Genomic DNA, 21261 nt, shown 5'->3' with positions numbered 1-21261 from the left:
TAAAGAGAAGTGCAAGTCTTGCTAGATTTCGGAGTACGGGAACGCATTTTTAGCACTAAACGGGAAAACTACTGCAAGTACTAATATTGTGCAGGTTCTGAGCACAACTTTTATCTATCAAAATTTATTATAACGAAGTCTCAACGATAAAATCATTTTTTTTTAATTTTTTCATTTGTTTGTACTATACACAATTAATACGATATATAGATAATTTTACGATAATTTTCCAAATAAAGTTGTAAAGTTCTATATTGTCGTATATTTTTTATGATTAATTCAATATACAACAACTTGTTTTGAAAATTCATGTTCGATCAGCTGCGCATATGCATCTACCTTGATCATTGTGATATGTTTGAAATCAACAAAAAATAAGTGTAAACAGCGGGGTGTATTTCAGGATTTCGTGAAATCCAGTGGATTTTGGAGCGCAAGTGTAAACTTGGCATAAGATGTCAAAATTTGACATCAATTCAATGCAATTGACACATTATGTTACCATCAGCTGGCTTGATAATGCTACCTATATTATTGTACCATGGATCGAACTGAGTGTGGAACATGGTACAATTACCAGGTAGATGCATCAGCTAACAACTACAACAAAAACGAGTTCAGTACTGTGAAATGTCAAAAATGTCTTCCAAAAGTCCGTGTTTAGACACACGGGAAAGTAAATTCAGTTTTTAGGCAATAGGGGGTAGGAAAGAGTATTGAAGAGCTCTTTCCTCTCCGCTCTCTCCCAAAAACTCAATTTACTTTCCCGAGAAATTTGTGTGTCTAAACACAGCCAAAATAAAGCGATTCACGCAATTTTTTTCAACAAAATTTTGTTAGTCAGTTATTAATAAACAAATCCGACAAAAATTCACAATTTTTCTTTTAAATTTTTGTTTTTTTAATTTTATGTTTTCAATTACAACAACTTTTTTGACAGCTCACAGTACATCAGCTGCGCTGATGCGGGTACCTGTATGATTGTGCCATGGTGTGGAATTAAAGCAAAAACATTTGCTCTGTTCCAGAACCTGCAAGAATCTACTATTTTTACTACGATAACATTTTTCCTTTATGTTATCGGAAAAAATAGTAAAAATTAGTTGATTAAAGTAAGAAAATGAACTATACAAATGAAAGGAATTATATGCTCAACTGGAACTATATGAACTGAAGGAACTATATAAATGCGAGAGTCGGATATAGTTCCAATAGTTCCTTGTCCAGAATAGTTCCTTGGAACTTGTTCGTTCCGGAACTACACAACTCTAGTATATATTCGTCAACAAAATCTACAATCAGAATGATTATTTGCGGAAATATTTATTTGGATGAAGTAAAAAAGTCATTCATTTTAAAATGCGTTTTCTGTGAAATTGAATCAAAACGATATGCCGAATTTACCAAGCATATTAAGAAAAAGCACAAAACTCTAGATGGCAAAGATGTTTTTCCTGACAACGATGAGCAAAAATTAAACCTTCAAGATCTGCAACCTGAAGATGTTGTTGCCTCACCAATAATTAAGCGAGAGGACGATGAAAAACCACTTTTACAAATCAAACATGAATTGACATTAATAGAAGAGGTTCCAAATGAAACACAATTTGCTACTGAATCTGAATCTGTAACTGAGGTAAGAAGGTAGCACATACTTCTTAAATCTATGTTGGAGAAAATTCATACATAAATACTATGTGAATAGGTTCTTGATCCCATGGATGTTCTGGAAGAAAACGAAACTTCAGAAATCCCAGATGCCATGGAAGATGGACTTAGTGATGATAAGGATGAAGACTATGTACCAGATAACGAATCGGACGACGACATTGACAACTATGAAGTAGATGTGGACGAAGACGGTGGATCCGAATCTGAAAATGAGGAAATGCCTATAACCGATAAGGTAATTTAATTGAAGTGCGCGTTCAAAATTTAGACTCCAAATCAAACTATTTATCCCCATTTCAGTTTATCCCAACATTTTTCCGTAGGAAACGTTTTTTGGAAAATTTTTTGGATTTTTACAAAGGTCAACCTGTGCTATGGGATGTTAATAATCCAGATTTCGAAAATGAGATGGCACGTAAAGATGCACAACAAGCTATAATGTTGTCCATGCAAAAGTTCAATATATTTATGAAACCAGCCAAAGTAAACCAAGCATTGAATACTGTTCATAAATATTGTGCTATAATTAAGGATCATATAGAGTCTAAAAACCCCAAAAAATTACCAGCAATCACACTAACTTATTACAAAAAATGTGACTTTCTCCAAGATTTACTGATCAAGAAAAATATCACGGGAGCTCAATATACACAAAAAAGAGTAAGTATCTTCCAAATAAATAATTGAAAAATTGTATATCGAAAAATGTCGTCTACCTTCTTTCAGAAGCCATTGTATTTGAAGGCATGGGATGAAAAGACATCGAAATTCATTGATACATTTAGCACTTTTCCTATACTGTATAATGGTGACCACCCATTATATGGCGATGTTGATGGTAGACAGCAAGCTTTAGAAGAGTTTTCGAGTATACTCAAAGATCAGCACAGTATTGATTTCAATGAAGATACCATAACGTCTGCCATCGAACAATTGCAATCGTGGTACTACGGACTGAAACGACGTAAAGTGGACCAAAATAGTAAATTGAACAAACTAGAGGAAAGATATTACAAGAAATGTAACTTTTTTCCCAATGAATACCTCCGTCATCGTTTTGTTTGCAGTGTATGCAAGCAAAATTTCAACCTGCGCCATCATTTGCAAATTCATCTTTATAAAATACATCATATTGGTGAATTACCATTTGGCTGCGATCAATGTGAAAGCAGGTTTGAATCGAAATTTGCCCTACGCGATCATACACTTAGGTTGCATGTGGGCAAAACATATGCCTGTAAATTTTGTGATAAAAAGTTTGCCCTTGCCGGGGATATGAAGACACACAGCCTAATACATTCGAACGAGAAACGGCATGTCTGTGAATTATGTGGCAAATCGTTTAGACTTAAAAATCAACTTCGCAATCATGTTACATGTACTCACACAAAAATTAGAGCATTTAAATGTACCATGTGCCCAAAGGATTTTATTAGGAAACGAGAGTTGACCGATCACATAAAAGCACATTTAAATATAAAAGATAAAATTTGTAACACATGCGGCAAAGGTTTCTCCAATATTACCGCTCTGATCAGACATCGGCAAATTCATTCGGAAATAAAAAAATTTGCCTGTAAATTATGTGATGCCAGATTTCATCAGTTTGTCGGTTTAAATGGTCATATGAAAAGAACACACAATATTATAAAGAAACCGACTTGAATTGCTCTTTGGGTGAATACAATAAATATATTTCTTCTGATCAGAAAGTGAATACGAATAAATAACTTAAGATGGGAAAAGAGAACATGGGTGTCCTTATTTACAATCCCCTTAGATGACGCAGTAAAATTTCACGAAAATACATTTAGTGGCTCTTCACAAACATTATCAGTATTGGAATTCTGTAACCAATTTTTTGAGTTACCGACAAAAATCGGTAACATTAAACCCCAAAATTATGAATGAATAGTATCAATAAAAGTGTACAACACTGTTGCTATCGGTAGGATTTATCAACAACTTTAGCTTGGTTGTTAACTTACCGAAAATTTTCGATAATTACCGAAATTATAAGCGTTTTAATTTTAGCGATATTTGTCGGTAACTCGAAAAATGAGTTACAGAATTCCACTACAGGGTGATAATGAATTTAAACTGCCCGTAAGTTTTGTCTCTGCCATTTCAACTTAAAAGGAAAAGTGAGAAAACTCACGGGGTATTGATATTCATAATTGGCCTATATATTTAAGTATAGACCTATTTATGTGGTTTTCGCATAATAGAATCCGAGCATTCATGCCTGTAATTTCTAGCACTAGGTAACCTGGGTAGGGAGCTACCTCTTAGATATCTTTACCTACGCGTTTGGTAATTTCTACGTGCCATTTACCGAGGCGTGTAAATTTTAAAAACATGTGGTAACATTGGTGATTTTCATTCATGATTTCGTAAAAACATTGCCACATATAAGTTTTTTAAAATTTTTAACACATTGGCAACGATCAACCAGGCAAAATCCTTGGTGTAAGCAACACGGCCGTTTTCGATCTGGTAACGTTACCTATGGATTGAAATTATGAAATTTTGCTTACACGGGGGATATCTATGAACTCATAGATAACTACGCGTAGAAATTACGGGCATCAGTCGATAGGTTTTTACGACTTATTTGACATTTCTATTTATCAGTAATGTGATTTACCAAATCGTTTTTATTAGTATCATTATCTTTTTTTTTGATTCCTTAAAAAATCGGTAAAATTAAAATTCTTCTCATTTGGTAGTTAACAGCATTTGTCGGCAAGCCAGCGACCAAGTATTTGCAGGTAGGTCTCGTCGCACTGATCATAAATATATATACTATTTATTGTTTAATGTCCCTTTGTAGGCAATTTGGCTAGAAATTTCTAGTTTTTAAAGTTATTTTCTAAAAAATGACTATGAAAAATCATGAAAATTAAGGGTTATGTCCAGAGTACGTACAAACAAACTAATGATATATGGAAAGTCCTGTATTAGCCAGACTTGTCCTATATTATACTAGTCTTTAACGGCGTTGTCTGATGGATGGAAAAATATGGGACATAGAATAAAATTTTTTGCACTTTACTTTGAAAAATGTTTTCAGAAATATTCTTAACAATGTTTTGACCATAGCTGTGTTCCAGAACTAAAAAGTTTTTACAATTTTTACGACTTTTACACATTTTACTCGAAAAAGCGTTCCCGTACACAAAAAAGTTGTAAAATGTTCACTTCTCTTTAAACAAAAATGGCGCTGAATGACGCTCTCTTTAAAAACTTTTTACACGACAAATTTGGGCGAGTAAAAAAATAGTAACATGGTTGCCGGCGTCTGATTGGCTGATACGCCGACTTTGACATTTGTTCCAGTTTTTTTGACGTATTTTCCATTTTTCCGTTCCCGAACTTTTTGAAAAAACTTTTTTGTGACAACAATTTTTCTCTATTTCTCTCTTTTACGAGTTTTACTATTAAAAAGTACGGGAACGAAGCTCATGTTTGCTTTTATAAAAACAAAAATTTCAACACCCTTTGTTGCAATTCAAGCCCAAACAATAAAAATATATAAACATAAATAAAAAAACATAATAAAAAGAAAGATAACATTTGATCTGTTCCAGAACCTGCAAGAAGCTACTATCTTTTACTACGATAACATTTTTTCCTTTATATTATCGGAAAAAATAGTAAAAATTGGTAGATTCTTGCAGTACTGGAGCAGACCAATTATGAAATTGGTTTGAATGTTGAAGAAAGGAATTTAATTGAATTGTACATAGCATTCATAAAATTGGTCCTAACGCTGGAGAAAAGATCGGATGTTTCACGTATTGTATTTATTTACAATTCTTGATATTACAATTGTATTCTGTACATTCCCATGGGAACTGTTTCCCATGGGGAAATTTGCTTTTCAAATCTGGTAACTCATTTTTCACACAGTTGCAGTTGACCAATCGAACTAAAACTTTACAAACTTTTCAGATTTGGATGACAATACATGAATATGAAATCAAAACCAATATTGGTCCATTTTTACAGTGTTGTACAGTGTTCAATTTTACATGCTTTTCAAATCTGGTAACTCATTTTTAGCACAGTTGTACTCGTAATTGACCAACCGAACTAAAACTTTGCACACTTTTAGATATGGATGACAATACATGCATATAAAACCAAAACCAATATGGGTCCATTTTTTCCTGTAGCTCCCATCCAGCGGTACCACTCGATTTAAGGTATTTTATCGTCATTTAAAGCCCGTATTGGCTGTTTTTTGACAACTAGGGTTTCCAATGGTACAGAAACGTACCCATTAAATATTATGGACATAGGTCCACGTTTTGGTACAGCCCCCATATAGCGGTATCGCCCGATTTCAAGTGTTTTAAGGATTTTATCTTCATTTTTATACCGAATTGCGTGTAACTTGGCATTTGGAGATCCCAGTGGTACAGAAATTTCTCCATCAAAAATTGTGACATAGGTCCAGGTGTTGGTATAGCCCCCATATTACGGCTCCAACCGATTTCAAGTGTTTTTTGTCTTAATTTTTTGGCCGAAATGGCTGTAACTTTGATTTCAAGTTTCAGTGTTCTATTTTTAGATGCACTAAAAATTAGAAAATAAGTATATAATTAAAAAAAATTAAGTAACAGTGTTTTATTTATAACAGTGTTTTATTTATGGATTGACATTAAAATTTTTACACATTGTTTGGCCTCATGTTGAAAGGCATGTAATGCATTTGGTAAATACAATGATAATGACATCTACGTTTCCGACGTTATGGAAAATTGGAAAAATTATTCCTATTCGCAAGAGTGATTCCACTGACTCTTATAGACCCATTTCAATAATGCCCATTCTATCGAAAATGTTTGAAAACATTGTTAAATCTCAGATTCTTGAGCATATTACCTCCTTGCGTCTTCTTCATGATTCACAGCAAGGATTTAGACGGAATCGTAGTACGACTTCTTTGCTTTTAGGGCTTACTGATAACATCAGGAGCGTAGTGAGTAGTCGAGGATGTTGTGTTCTTCTTTCTCTGGACTTGGAAAAAGCCTTCGACAGGATAGATCATACTATACTTGCAAATAAATTACATTCGCATTTCAATTTTTCTGTAACTGCTTGCAATCTTATCCTATCATATCTTACTAATAGGTGTCAGTATGTCGCTTGTAATGGTCGTGCTTCCCAAATGCTGCCCGTTTTGAGTGGTGTTCCTCAAGGAACGGTACTTGGTCCACTACTTTTTATAATGTACATTAATGATCTTTTCCCATTACTTTCCACATCAAACTGTATACCGTTTGTATTTGCTGATGACATACAAATTCTTTTTAAAAGTGAAATGGGCTTTCTTGATGTTTTGCAAGCTTCTATTGACTCTTCAATGTCAATTTTATACAATTGGATGTGTTCTAATAAACTTAATCTAAATGCCTCTAAGACTAAAGCGATACAATTTGGTTTTGGTGATAATGCATCTATTATCTTTGATTCCACTTCTATTGAATTTGTTGATCACATAAGATGTTTGGGTTTGATTTTGGATAGACACCTTAATTTTAAAATGCATTTTAATTCAGTTGTTTCTAAGATCAATTTCACTCTTAGAAAGCTTTATAATTTGGAGCTCAATTTTCCACAGCTCATTAAGAAAAAACTAGTACATGCTTTTATAATGCCAATAATAATGTATTGCTTAGAAGTTTATTCAGGTGCTTGTGGTTCTGTTATGAAAAAGGTTAGGCTTGCTTTCAACAGGGTGATTAGATACATATACGGTATTGGCATCCGGCAACCTGTGACAGAATACGTAAATAATTTTCTTGGCTGCAGTTTTCGTAATTTTGTGTGTGTACGAAATATGATTCATTTCCACAAGATTGTTAGACTGCAGTATCCACGTTCCCTATCCCAATTTTTCAAATTTTCTAATTCGTTAAGAAATCCCCAGCTAATCTTTCCGAGACTAACACCGATCTTGGAGCATTCTTTTCATGTAAGGGTGATTCGAACATATAATCCCTTGCCGCTTCCTTTGCGAGCTTTCAATTTAGCTCAACGTACGTATCGTAACAAACTCTTGCAACATCTTCAATCGCCTGAGTAATATATATATATATATATATATATATATATATATATATATATATATATATACATATACATATATTTAGTAGTTTAAAATCCCCTTCATTTCCTGGAGCATAATAATTCGATCAATTAAAATGTTTTATATTCAATATCTTTATTTGCAATCTTGTGTTTTAAATCATTTTTTTTAAATTTTTTTTATGGTCCACTAAATACTCAACATTTTTCTTTATGAGACAATGTAAAATTTATATGCTGCGTATACATTTGAATGTGGGTGTACCCGTACTTCGTGATTTATGAACGATTTGGTGGTTTAGTTCATATTCATGTGTGAACGCAGTTGTTATTGGAGTAGTTCAAATTATTCGATTGCTTGCATTAAATCTTCATTTTTGAAATTTCACTAAAATCAAAATATTTCAAAAAAAAAATTGTAATTTTATTATTTATTTATATTTATTTATTTATTTAATAATATTAATATTATAGTAAATATAATATTAATATGAAAAAGTGACTAGCATTGGCTGCAGAGGCCATCAGCTAATACATTGTATATAAATTGACTTATTTAAGGTAGTGAACAATTAAATTACAGTTTTTGTATTCGATATAAAATTGTAGATAGATTTGATGTTGTCAGCATTGGGGTATCTAAGCATTTCCATTCCATTGTTGTTGAGAATTGTTTGTTGCATGAGGGACAGGCTGGTACAAGAATTTAGTATGTGCTGGACAGATGATATATTGCCACATTTAATACATTTGTTGTCAAGGTTCTTGTTTAGCAGATGTTGATGTGTGGAAATTGTATGTCCCATTCTGAGTCGGGAGAAAGTCCGAATTTGTTTTTTATTCACATTAGTCGGGTATACGGCTGGAGAATAACTGAGATTAATTTGACTATAGTGGTAGTGTTGATAAGTAGTCTTAACATCTTGGAAATGTTGTTCAAGTTTGGAACAAATACATTTTTTTAGATCAAGCTTCTCAATCAGGGGATCATTTAATAATGGTGCTATACACGCATATTTGGCTGCCGAATCTGCATTTGCATTTCCTTTTATTCCAACATGACCAGGTAACCAGAATAATTTTAAAATGTTGTTATAGGATATAAGACAGTCTCGTATTTTATTAATAGATTTCCATTTTGTATTAGAAATGTTGCCAACGGCCTTTAAAACTGATAGACTGTCGGAGAAAATGACCGTTTTGCATTTGGTGAATTTGACAATATCTATTGCAGATAAAATTCCAGCAGCTTCAGCGCTGAAAATTGAAGACATGTTATTTAATCTTTTGCAACCAAGAATTAAGCCAGTATCGTCAACTACAGCATACGCAGTGTTACAATGGTCTTTTGATGCATCGGTGTACAAGAACTTCCACTCAGCATGTTGACTAATAAAAAGTTTGACATATTGCGAATAAACCTCGGTTGGCGTGCAATCTTTTTTGTGTATGGAGAGGGAGATATCACAGTTTCTTTCCGGGAGCATCCAAACTGGATGAATATTTTCATATTTCATCAGTTTATCTTCTATGTTTAATATATTTGATTTTATGCATTCGTAGATAACTGAGGGTGTTTTTGGTATTCTCTTTGCCACCATTACCTTAGAGACGTCTTCGTCTATAACTGATGAATTGAAAGACAGTATTTTGGGTAATAATTTATTCTTTATCTCAATTACCCTGTCTTTTAGCGAAGGTAATCCGGATTCAATCAATAGAGTTTGTATGGGTGTTGTTCGGTAAGCGTAAATGCTAGCCCGAATGCAATCGTGGTAAGTAGAAGATATGTATTTCATTGTAGAAATTGGACTGTTTCCAAACAGATATAGGCCATAATCGATTTTACTTAATATTAGCGTTCTGACGAGATATGTTAGAGTGTTAATATGTGTATAAGAACGACTGGAAAGATATTTAATAAGGTTCGCTCTAGGAACGAGATCTTTTTTGAGTTTTAGTAATTGTTCTCTCCAACGATAATTTTTTTCAAAAGTAATGCCCAAAATTTTTAGTTTTGTTACTTGGGGTATTGAGATGTTGTTAATGGTTATCTCCTCGGGATTGCATCTGTGTTTTCTACATATATGTAGTACTGAAGATTTAGGTAGGGAAATTTTCGCACCAGATGTTTTAGACCAATTCATTATTTCAGTAATAATGCTTGAAAATAGATGATTTGTTTTGTTGTTATCTTTATTTATGCTGATGACGTATAGGTCGTCGGCATAAAGACAGTGATAAATTTTTGGATGTCGGTTAATGAGTGAGCTGATTTTGTTGAAAGCAATTTGAAAGAGTACAACAGACAGTGGGGAGCCTTGTGGAATTCCATTTTCTAGTCTGAATGTACTGGAAAAATGGTTATTAATTCGTACTTTAAATGTGCGTCCAGATAAAAACGATTTGACGAAGTTTAGAATTTTAGGTCCAATTCCCCAGGAAAGCAGTTCATTAATAATTACATGCATGCCAATTCTATCGAAGGCCTTGTCAAAATCTATCGCTAAGATAGATGCATGATTTTTTGCTGATAGGGCTTTAGTGGTGTAGAAGTCTATGTGTAGTAGAGCGTCTGTGCACCCACGGCCAGATTTAAAAGCTACCTGATTTAAAGCGATTAACTTTCTAATGTTTAAGAACCAGGTTAGACGGCTTGCGACAATTCGCTCCATTAGCTTGGAAAGACATGGCAATAGTGATATCGGCCTGTATCCGGAAAAGTCGGATTTGTTTTTATTGGGTTTGGGAATTGCAACTACTACTGCGGTTTTCCAGGAGTGCGGAATTATGCCCGTGTCGAAAATAAGATTGTATAAATCAATAAGTTTATCGAAACCTTTGTTAGAGAGATTCTGGAGCATATTGTAGGAAATTCTATCGTGTCCTGGTGTTAGTCCCTTCACCTTATTCAGCGCGAGAGAGAATTCTGCCTTTGTTATATTGATTTCAATCATCTTGGCATGTTTATTGGTAGCTACGTTGAAGTATCTTTCACAAACACTGTTTCTATGTGTACAGAATTCATTTGAAAAATTGGTGTTTAAGGAGTCCTTCGACCAGCGGTTTCCAAAGTACTCGGCTATCTCCTGTGGTTCTGTGATAGTTCCATTATTGGTATTAATTGCAGCAATGACAGAATTATTAGCGCTTTTGTTTGTTAGTCGGTTGACTTTGCTCCAAACCAATGACAGGGGGAATCCCTTGATATGGTTTTTGTGTAGTTGATAAAACAAAACATTTTAGCCCTTTTATTTTCCAGTTTGAACCTGGCATTAGCTTTTTTATAAATGATCAAATTGCTTTGGTCTGGATGTTTTCTGTATTTCCTATAAGTAACTATTTTATCTCTACGCAAAGAGGACAGGTTCTGATTCCACCACGGAACACTTCGTCTTTTGTGTGAGGTTTTTTGTGGAATTGCATGGTTACAGCTTTTTCTTATTGCCTTGGTTATTACAGCATTAATTTTATTTGGGTTGGTCTGAAAACATTTATTACTTAGCTCCTCGTCAACAATATTTTGAAAAAGGGACCAATTGGCCTTTTTAAAATTGAATTTGTGGATGTGTTTTGTGGGAGATACACTAGGACCCAATGTTATGTTGGTAACAATTGGGAAGTGATCACTACCGTGTAAATCATCTAACGTATGACTCTGCGTAAGTGGCAGAATAGATGGTGAGCAACAAGTAATGTCGATATTTGTAAATGAGTTAAATGTGGAAAAGTGAGTTGGTTTGCCATTTAGTACACAAAGATTGTGCAGAGCGCGTTCTAGTTCTAATCCTCTTTGATTGTTTTTGTTTGATCCCCATAAAGTATTCCAGGAATTGACGTCTCCCAAAAGTACAACTGGAGTTTGTGTGTTTTGAAATAAATCCAGAACATCATTTGTTGAAAATGTTTCATTGGGGTGTATGTAGATGGAGATAATAGTAAGTTTAATATTTAGAGTAATTTCAATAACAATGTTCGAAAGTTTTGATGTGTTATGTATAACTTTATGTGGAATGTGCTTTTTTATGAATACTGCCAATCCACCTTTTGCGCTGGTGTTGGCAGGATCATTATATGAGTAAGATTCATAGGCGTTTGGTGGTATTGGTTGGGATTGAAACGGTATGTGTGTTTCTTGCAGTGCAATTAGGTGTGGTGATTCGTCTTTTATTAATAGTTGAAGATCTGCGTAATTATTTATTAGTCCCTTAATATTCCATTGAATGATCTTAAATCTGTCCATGGAGATATTAAAAGATAAATAAATAATAAATAAATTTAAAAAAATGCTCTGTTCCAGGGCCTGCAAGAGTCCACCATTTTTGAAATTTGTCTAAAATAATCAAAAATTGTGGACCCCTGCAGGCCCCGGAACAGAGCAATTGATTATATTTATTCTTTCATGCTAACATCTTCATCTATTTCAGTTCTTCTCTTCGAAATTGTTGCTGGGATATGTTTTTGAGTTTTTTTATTTCTCTCAATAGAGGATTCTCTGGAGTTATTTTGTTTATTTTTATTTTCTTTTGTGGTTGTGGATGCTGCTGTCAAATTTGCAATCTTGGTGTTAAATTTGTCAATCAGCTGTTCTTTGTTGATGGTTTGAATTGTTTTTTGTTTAAATTGTTCTTTTTCTTTTGTAGGTGTGCTTTGTGTTTTAGTACTTTCAGTAGTTTTTTTATTTGTTGTTGAGCATGTTGGTATTTGGGGTAGAGAGATTTCATTTCTTCGTACACTCTCAGTTAAATTTGTTGTGTTTGAAATTGTTGTATTTTCTTGGTTGATGTCGTTTTCATCTCGGTTAACGGACTTTTCAGAGTTCTTCTTGTTGGATGGTATGTTTAGTCTTTTTCTTCTGCTCTCTATTGCTTCTTCTAATGTTTCCTTTGGTAGTTCAAATGAATCAGTAGTTGGTGTGTTTTTTAGTGCCTCTTTAAAAGAGCACTTATTTCTGATTTTTGTTTTGAGAATTTCCTTTCTTTGCTTTATTGCGGGACAATTTTTGTTGTTTGAACGATGTTCGTGATTGCAGTTAACGCATTGAAGTTTAACGCAAGGGGAAGGGTCATGTATTAAAGAAGCACAGACTTCGCATGTAGCATTGTTTTGGCAGTGTTTTTTTGTGTGACCGAGCTTAAAACAGTTTTTGCATTGAATGGGATTCGGAATATATTCCTTAACGATGCAACTGATCATGCCGATTTCAATGGTCTTGGGTAGTTCATACGAATTAAAGCTCAGAACATGCATTGGTGTATTCGAGACTTTACCATCCTTGTACGAAGTGATTTTTTGGCAGGCAACAACACCTTGGTTTTTCAATCCATTAGTAATATCTTCTTCAGTGAGATTAGTGAGCAAGTCAGAATAAACAAATCCTTTAACTGTGTTTAACGAAGGGTGAAGGAAACACTCAATGGCACAAACCCCTGGGAGATTTGTAGCCTTGAGGAATCTGTGAGCTTGCACTTCATTTTTTGTTAAGAAAAGAAAGTTACCGTCTCGTGTGAAGATAGTTTTTAAGGGCTTTTCACTTGAGATTCCTTGAATGGCTTTGGTTACTAGAAAGATATTGTAGCTTTTTAAAGGAGTTTCGGGTATTTTACTTTTCATCACAACGTATTTTGGGCATGGTTGATTTCTTTTGGTTTGAAATAGTTGAGGATAATCTAGTGTATTTCCTAGATTATAGGTTGTGTTTTGTTTTTGTTTTTTTCGTTTCGGTGATGTGATATTCCCATCATCTTGGCTGAGAATATCGTAATAATTTCCTCCCGAGGAGGAAGCCATGGTGAAAAAACTTAAATGTCACTTAAAGTCTTTTTTGTTGGCACGGATAATGAGAGAAAAAAATATATATATAAAAGTAAGGAGTCGCGGTGTTTGTGTTTAATAAATTATGCGAGCCGAACTTGATTTGAAAATATTAACTTGAGAGAGAAAGTAAACTGTTCACAACGAGTGTTGACTGTTAACTGTTATTTATATTTATTTTATACTAAAGCTCTGTATTTTTGTTATGGAGTAGTTTAACATCCCTTTCATTTCCTGGAGTATAATAATTCAATCAATCAAAATGTTATTCAATATAGATTAATTATAATTACTACATATATTTTTATACATAGTAATTGAGTTTTGGAGTAGTATTGTTATCCCTCCCTTAAATTACTTAATTTTAAATTATAATGGCATTATATTGTAGTGTACAGCCTTAAGGTCGAAAGACTGGGCATAAGAGAATTGAAAAATAAATAAATGCACTTAAAACTAGAAAATAATTTTTCATGATGGAATCTCTCAAATAAAACGCTTGCCGTTCAATATTGTCACAATTTTTGATTCAAATGCAAGCGTTTTATTTGAGAGATTCCATCATGAAAAATTATTTTCTAGTTTTAAGTGCATTTATAAATAAAACACTGTTACTTATTTTTTTTAATTATATACTTATTTGAAAAATCTCAACTCGTTTCCAATTTATCAACGTTTACATTTTTATTTCAGTAGGCCTATTCTGTAACTTTTAACAACTATCGATATTGTTAAAAGTTATAGAATAGACCTACAGGTTGCATAATTTCCAATGACAGTCACTGTATATACTATTTATTGCGGAAGTCCATACTTCCCGATACCTATATGGGCCTCTGATGTTACGTATCAAATCATATTACATGTAAATAATGTCCTAGACTAGGAAAAATTTCATGAACATGATTTGAGTTTATGGGTAAGAAGGAAGAAAGGGAGATCCTATACCTCTCTCCTAAAAGTTCAAAAATTTGCATGGAATATTTTTAATGTCAGGCCATGGTACAATTACCAGGTAGATGCATCAGCCAACAACTACAACAAAAACGAGTTCAGTACTGTGAAATGTCAAAAATGTTTTTCAAAAAAAAGCGATTCACACAATTTTTTCAACAAAATTTTGTTAGGCAGCTATTAATAAACACATTATTACAAAAATCCGACAAAAATTCACAATTTTTCTTTTAAAATTTTGTTTTTTAATTTTTGCTCTGTTCCAGAACCTGCAAGAAGCTACTACTTTTTACTACGATAACATTTTTATACCCTCCACCCATGGTAGAATAAGAAAAGGTAGCAGCAATACACAGCTGACTGAACTGGGTTGTAACGTTAGTGTCAAATTTCATATGACATTTTATACATTTATTTCTATTTCGATGTACATTAGGGACATATATTTTTTGAGAAAAAAATATATCATTCGGAAAAAACCATTTCCCAGATAGACTTCTTCATATCAATGATATGTAACCTCCTCCAAGTTCGAACGATAAGCCGCGCAGTAAATCCCCGCTTGTAGAGGCGATACAACGTTTGTTAATATGTGAGGTATTTTGTTAAAATTTAATAAAAATAGAGCCCTAATAAACATGTGCTTCTTTGATTTCTAAAACAAAACATTGAAACAGCTTCTCCTTTTTCTATGAATTTCAAGCGACCCCAAACTTGTCTGCAAGAATTCTACTTTCTGCGAGAATTTATGCATTTAGTGGAATGATGTGGAAACATAAAAATTGAAAATGTAACGAATTTTCATTCATGTTTTCCAAAATATTCAACCAAATGTGAAAAATTATTAGTTTTTTAAATTCCAATAATTTATAGACATTTCCTTGTTTTGTTTACAAAAGGTCTGTTCGTTTACTCAATAATTTGTACAAATTTTATGGTCTTCCATTCCTTATGATTTTTGTAGTTTTGGTTGGGGAGCCATTTATTACTGTTTTTATTGAGATTTGCTCTTAATTATTATAAGTTTCTACTTAGGTTGTAAAAATTTTTGTTAATACTATTTATTGGCCTTGGAGGCTTTAGTATTAAAAATGAATTGAATAAATAAATAAATAAATAAAATTTGTACAAGTCCAGTAACTTCTTGTAATCGACTAAGGTCTTTTGCATGGTACTGTAGAGTAAACGAACAACATCCAGTAACAATTTGTACAAATTGTAAGTAAACGAACACACCTAAATACATCTGGCAGTAACGTTACAAACAAAAACAAATTCCTTTGTGGTTGTTGTTCGAGTTGTATTTGTTGTAGTATTAACTTTACCTTATATTTGTTCTACCATGCCCTCCACCATAGGATGGGGGTATATTAAGTTTGTCACTACGTTTGTAACTACTCGAAATAATCATTGTAGACCCCACAAAGTATATATATTCTTCATCAGCGTGCAATTCTACATCGATATAGCCATGTCCGTCCGTCTGTCCGTCTGTGGAAATCACTCTAGCGTCCGAACGGATTGACGTAGGTTGATGAAATTTTGGGAAAATATGTTATATTTACGTAGGACTTTTGGTATTGAAAGCGGGCTATGTAGGTCCACGCTTTCGTATAGCCCCCATACAAAATGACGCGTGACGCGTCGTCGTTTTAAGGAATTTTTAAGATATTTGGCCCATTTTACTACCGAATTGGTTGTAATTTAGTAATTTGTGTCTCCAGAGGCCAAAAAATATTCCTACCGAAGTTGGGTTATATAGGTCCACGTTTTGGTATAGCCCCCATATAAGGCCCCATATAAAGTACGCGTCATTTTAATATATTTTGAATGTATTAGACCCATTTGACCACAGAATTGGTTGTAATTTGGTATTTTGTGTCTTCAGAGGCCAGAAAACATTCCTACGAAAGTTGGGTTATATAGGTCCACGTTTTGGTATAGTCCCCACATAAGACCCCTTATAAAGTACGCGTCATTTTAATATATTTTGAATGTATTAGACCCATTTGACCAAAGAATCGGTTGTAACTTTGTATTTTGTGTTTCCAGAGGCTAAGAAACATTTCTACCATAAAATGTTCATATAGGTCCACGTGTTGATATAGCCCCCATAATACAATATCTCCCGATTTTCGATATTTTGAACGTTTTAGCCTCATTATCACACCGATATGGCTGAAATTTGGTATTTAGTCTTCTTTAGGCGTATAAAACTTTCCCCCAGAAATTTGTAGGTATAGGTCCACGCCATCATATAGCCCCCATAGAACGGTACCTTCCGAATTTCGGTATTTTGAAGGTTGTGGCCACATTAATCCACCGAAATGGCTGAAATTTGTGGTGGAGGGTATAAAAAGTTCGGCCCGACCGAACTTAATGCTTTTCTTACTTGTTTTCTTTATTTTATCGAAAAAAATAGTAAAAATCATGGTTTAATAATAAAGGTTAGCTAAAGCTTCCAGTCAATTTAAATTTTTTTCTTTCGACTGTTCCTAAAACGTCAAAACAATATACACAATCTTTGTTTGTGTGTGTGATGTTTGCCAACAATTTTAAAAACAATCGAATTCAATGGTTTTCAAAATTGTTTTTAAAACATTTGTATGGAAGAAATCCTTCAGCTTATTATTGAAACAAACATTTTATCATATCCACAACTCGATTATGTGGAGAAACCTTGGCTCTTCATTCATTTTTCGCGTTTTTTATAAAATGCTCAAAATTGGTATTTTGTAAACAAACCCACTTGTTGCCTTTTTGTTTACTAATTTTGAAGTTTTATGAATTCAGGAAAAACAAGGGTTCTATAGATTTTTTTCATTTAAATCTACCTCTTTACTTATACCATGGTAAAAATTAGTAAATGCAGTACTGGAACAGACCATTTGTGTGTTTCAATTACAACAACTTTTTTAACAGCTCACAGTACATCAGCTGTGCTGATGCGAGTACCTGTATCTCTTGTGCCAGACTATGAAAATTTTCATGAAAATGGTTTGAGCTTATGGGTAAAAAGGGAGAAAGGGAGCTCCTACACCTCCGCTCTCTCCTAAAAACTAAAAATTTTTCATATTTTATTTTCAGTGTCTGGCACAAGAGTATGATTGTGCCATGTGTCAGGCTCAAGAGTTATCTCCAGCAGAACCATGGCAGAACTACCAGGTAGTGGTATCACACCAGCTGATCGAATATGAAAAGTCAAATCCCTTTATAAAAAATTTATTTTTGTTGTAATTTCCCCAACAACATAAAGAAAGTTTTGACATTACATATTCCAAATATTACGATGCCACTACCTGGGTAATTGTGCCATAAGCAGAACTCAATTGGGAAGGTTGCCAGATCGACTAAAAAGTAGCATGACCATTTCTGACAGAAAAGCACTTGGTATCATCTCGCTTTGATTAATTCCAATAAAAAGAAGAATACACATAAATTTACTAGAATAACAAAACCTACAAACAAAATGATTATTTGCGGAAATATTTATTTGGATGAAATAAAAAAGTCCTTTACTTTGATATGCGTATTCTGTGAAAAGAAATCAAAAGGATATACCGAATTTACCAAACATATTAAGAAAAAGCACAAAACTCTAGATGGCAATGATGTTTATCCCGACGATGAGGAGAAATGCAACGTTCAGGAACTACAACCTGAGGATATTGTTGCCTCAGCAAATATTAAGCGAGAGGATGATATTCTAGACACCGACAATGAAGATGAAAAACCGCTTTTACAAATCAAACGTGAAATGAAATTTATTGAAGAGGCTCCAAATGAAACACAATTCGGCAATGGAACCGTAACTGAAGTAAGAGGACAGCACATACTTCTTAAATCTATGTTGGAGATAATTCATACATAAATACTATATGAATAGGTTCTTGATCCTATGGATGTAGTGGAAGAAACCGAAAATTTAGAATTTCCAGATGCCGTGGAAGATGGACTTAGCGATGATAAGGATGAAGAATATGTGCCAGGTAATGAATCCTTCGACGATATTGACAACTATGAAGTAGATGTGGACGAAGACGGTGGGTCCGAATCTGAAAATGAGGAAATGCCTGTAACCGATAAGGTAATGTATTTAATTCTAAATTTACTCCAAATAAAAGTATTCATCTTAATTAAGGCATTTCCCCATTGCAGTTTGTTCCAACATTTTTCCGTAAACAGCGTTTTTTGGAAAATTTTTTGGATTTTTACAAAGCCCAACCAGTGCTATGGGATGTTAATAATCCAGATTTCGAAAATGATGTGGCACGTAAAGATGCGCAAAAAGCTATAATGTTGGCCATGCAAAAGTTCAATATATTTATGAAAGCATCCAAAGTAAATGAAGCTTTGAATACTGTTCATAAATATTGTGCTATAATTAAGGATCATCTAGAGTCTAAAAACCCAAAAAAATTGCGAGAAATTACACTGGGTTATTACAAAAAATGTGACTTTCTCCAAGATTTACTGATCAAGAAAAATATCACGGCAGCTCAGTTTACAGCAAAAAGAGTAAGTATCTTCCAAATGCAAATGTAATCTTTCACATTGCAAATATTGTCTTCTCCCTTCTTCCAGAAGCCTCTGCAATTAAAGGAATGGGATGAAAAGACATCGACGTTCATTGATACATTTAGCACTTTTCCTATACTGTATAATGGCGACCACCCATTATATGGGCATGTTGATGGTAGACATCGAGCTTTAGAAGAGTTTTCCAGTATACTCAAAGACCAGCACAGTATTGATTTCAATGAAGATACCATAACGTCTGCCATCGATCAACTGCAATTTTGGTACTACAAACTGAAACGACGTAAAGAAAACAAAAATAGAAAATTGAACCAAATAGAAGAAAAATATTACAAGAAATGTTGTAACTTTTTGCCCAATGAACACATCCGTCATCGTTTTGTTTGCAGTGTATGCAAGCAACATTTCAACCTGCGCCATCATTTGCAAACCCATCTTTACAAAATTCATCAAATTGGTGATTTGCCATTTGGATGCGATCAATGTGAAAAGAGATTTGAATCGAAATTTGGCCTACGTGATCATACACTTAGGATACATGTGGGCAAAACACATGCTTGTAAATTTTGTGATAAAAAGTTTGCCCTTGCATCGGACATGAAGACACACAGCCTAATACATTCGAACGAGAAACGGCATGTCTGTGAATTATGTGGAAAATCGTTTAGACTGAAAACTTCACTTGGCTATCATGTTACGGCCATACACACAAAAATTAGAGCATTTAAATGCACCATGTGTCCAAAGGATTTCCTGAAGAAACGAGACTTGACCGATCACATAAAATCACATTTGAATATACGAGATAAAATTTGCGAGACATGCGGCAAAGGTTTCTCCAATATTCACTCTTTGATCAGACACCGGCAAATTCATTCGGAAGTAAAAAAATTCGCCTGTAAATTATGTGATGCGAAATTTCATCAGTTTGTCGGTCTAAATGGTCATATGAAACGAACACACAATATTATTAAGAAACCGACATGAATTTTTCTTTGGGTGATAGATATCGTCATTACTAGGCAAAAGTCATTAATTTTCGCTTCAGTTATTCATTTTTATAACACTAAAGTTGCAATGAACCGAAATTGAATAATAATAAAAAAATAAAGATGGAAAAGGAAACATGGTTGGGATTATTTGCAAACTGTATAAACTACAATGCTCAAATTAGAAGAGCAAATACAGTGTTTTAGCAAATTTTAGCTTCAATACCAACAAGATTATCGTTGAAAACAGCTTAAATATGGCCTATTTGGTCTATATTTTGATAAACTTCCCAAATATAGTAACAGCATAATTTCTGGTATATTAGAACATTTAATATAAGGATTATAATTGTGAATTAATTTTTTGTTATACAATTTTTTCATTTGATTTATATTTACCACAAAAACTACTGTATGGAATTTTTAACGGTCATGAATTTATCGCATAGTCTCTTTATTTTGCTATTGTTTTTGTTGTACTCTATATTGTTTGTTTTGGTAATTCAGTGACATCATTGCTGTTTTTTTTTTTTTCAACACTCTTGTATCTGTCATCGCTCAATGTGAGTTTCTTGCACTGACATCGGTAACGACGGAGACTTGGCCTAGGTACATAATTTATGGGTACTTTACACGATATGTATTTTACATATGGGTTGTCACTTTTTATATACAAAATGTATACGCAAAGTGACAACACATATTTAAAATAACATATCGTGTAAAGCAATGAACGGAAACAAACAAAACGATTCCCGTACCAATCACACAAAGCCACAAACTTTTCAGCTTCTCTAATAGCTATATTACATTACGTGTATTTCATGTGTATGTTTTGAATTTGTTTGTCCTCGTGTAATTCTTTGTGTGTGCGAAAAATGACATTTTACATATGATTTATAATTTTTGCGATTACACCAGTATATGTTTTTTTGTGTGACAAAACCTATAAATGTAAACAAATCCTTTATCAAATCGATTTATTTAATTTTCTTTAAGAAATTATTTCTTTCAGCAAATTTTGCAAATTTCTGCTTTTATCAAAACAAACAAATCAGCTGTTTTCTATTTATTGTACATACAAAAATAGGAAGGGCTCTAAAACGAAAATGTTACACATGGGTTCACACATCATTTTGATAGATGAACTTTTTTATATGGATCACACTATGTGTACAACATGTAGATGTAAAAAAAT

At 33.4% G+C, this 21261-nt stretch overlaps 1 protein-coding gene across 1 annotated transcript; it reads left to right on the top strand.

The window, feature by feature from the left end:
• The first annotated feature begins 1237 nt into the window (after positions 1–1237).
• On the top strand, positions 1238–20199 carry LOC141405945 (uncharacterized). The gene is made up of 8 exons (XM_073990842.1): positions 1238–1636; positions 1706–1906; positions 1972–2331; positions 2398–3333; positions 17915–18352; positions 18422–18622; positions 18694–19053; positions 19120–20199. Exons 1-8 carry the CDS (start codon positions 1304–1306, stop codon positions 20059–20061), a joined length of 3771 nt encoding a protein of 1256 aa, XP_073846943.1. The 5' UTR covers positions 1238–1303; the 3' UTR covers positions 20062–20199.
• Positions 20200–21261: the final 1062 nt, after the last annotated feature.

This window comes from Musca autumnalis, unplaced genomic scaffold (genome assembly GCF_047663935.1).
Source record: "Musca autumnalis isolate F117 unplaced genomic scaffold, ASM4766393v1 scaffold_5, whole genome shotgun sequence".
In the NCBI taxonomy this organism is placed as follows: domain Eukaryota; kingdom Metazoa; phylum Arthropoda; class Insecta; order Diptera; family Muscidae; genus Musca; species Musca autumnalis.
This window is presented reverse-complemented; position numbering and strand designations above follow the sequence as displayed.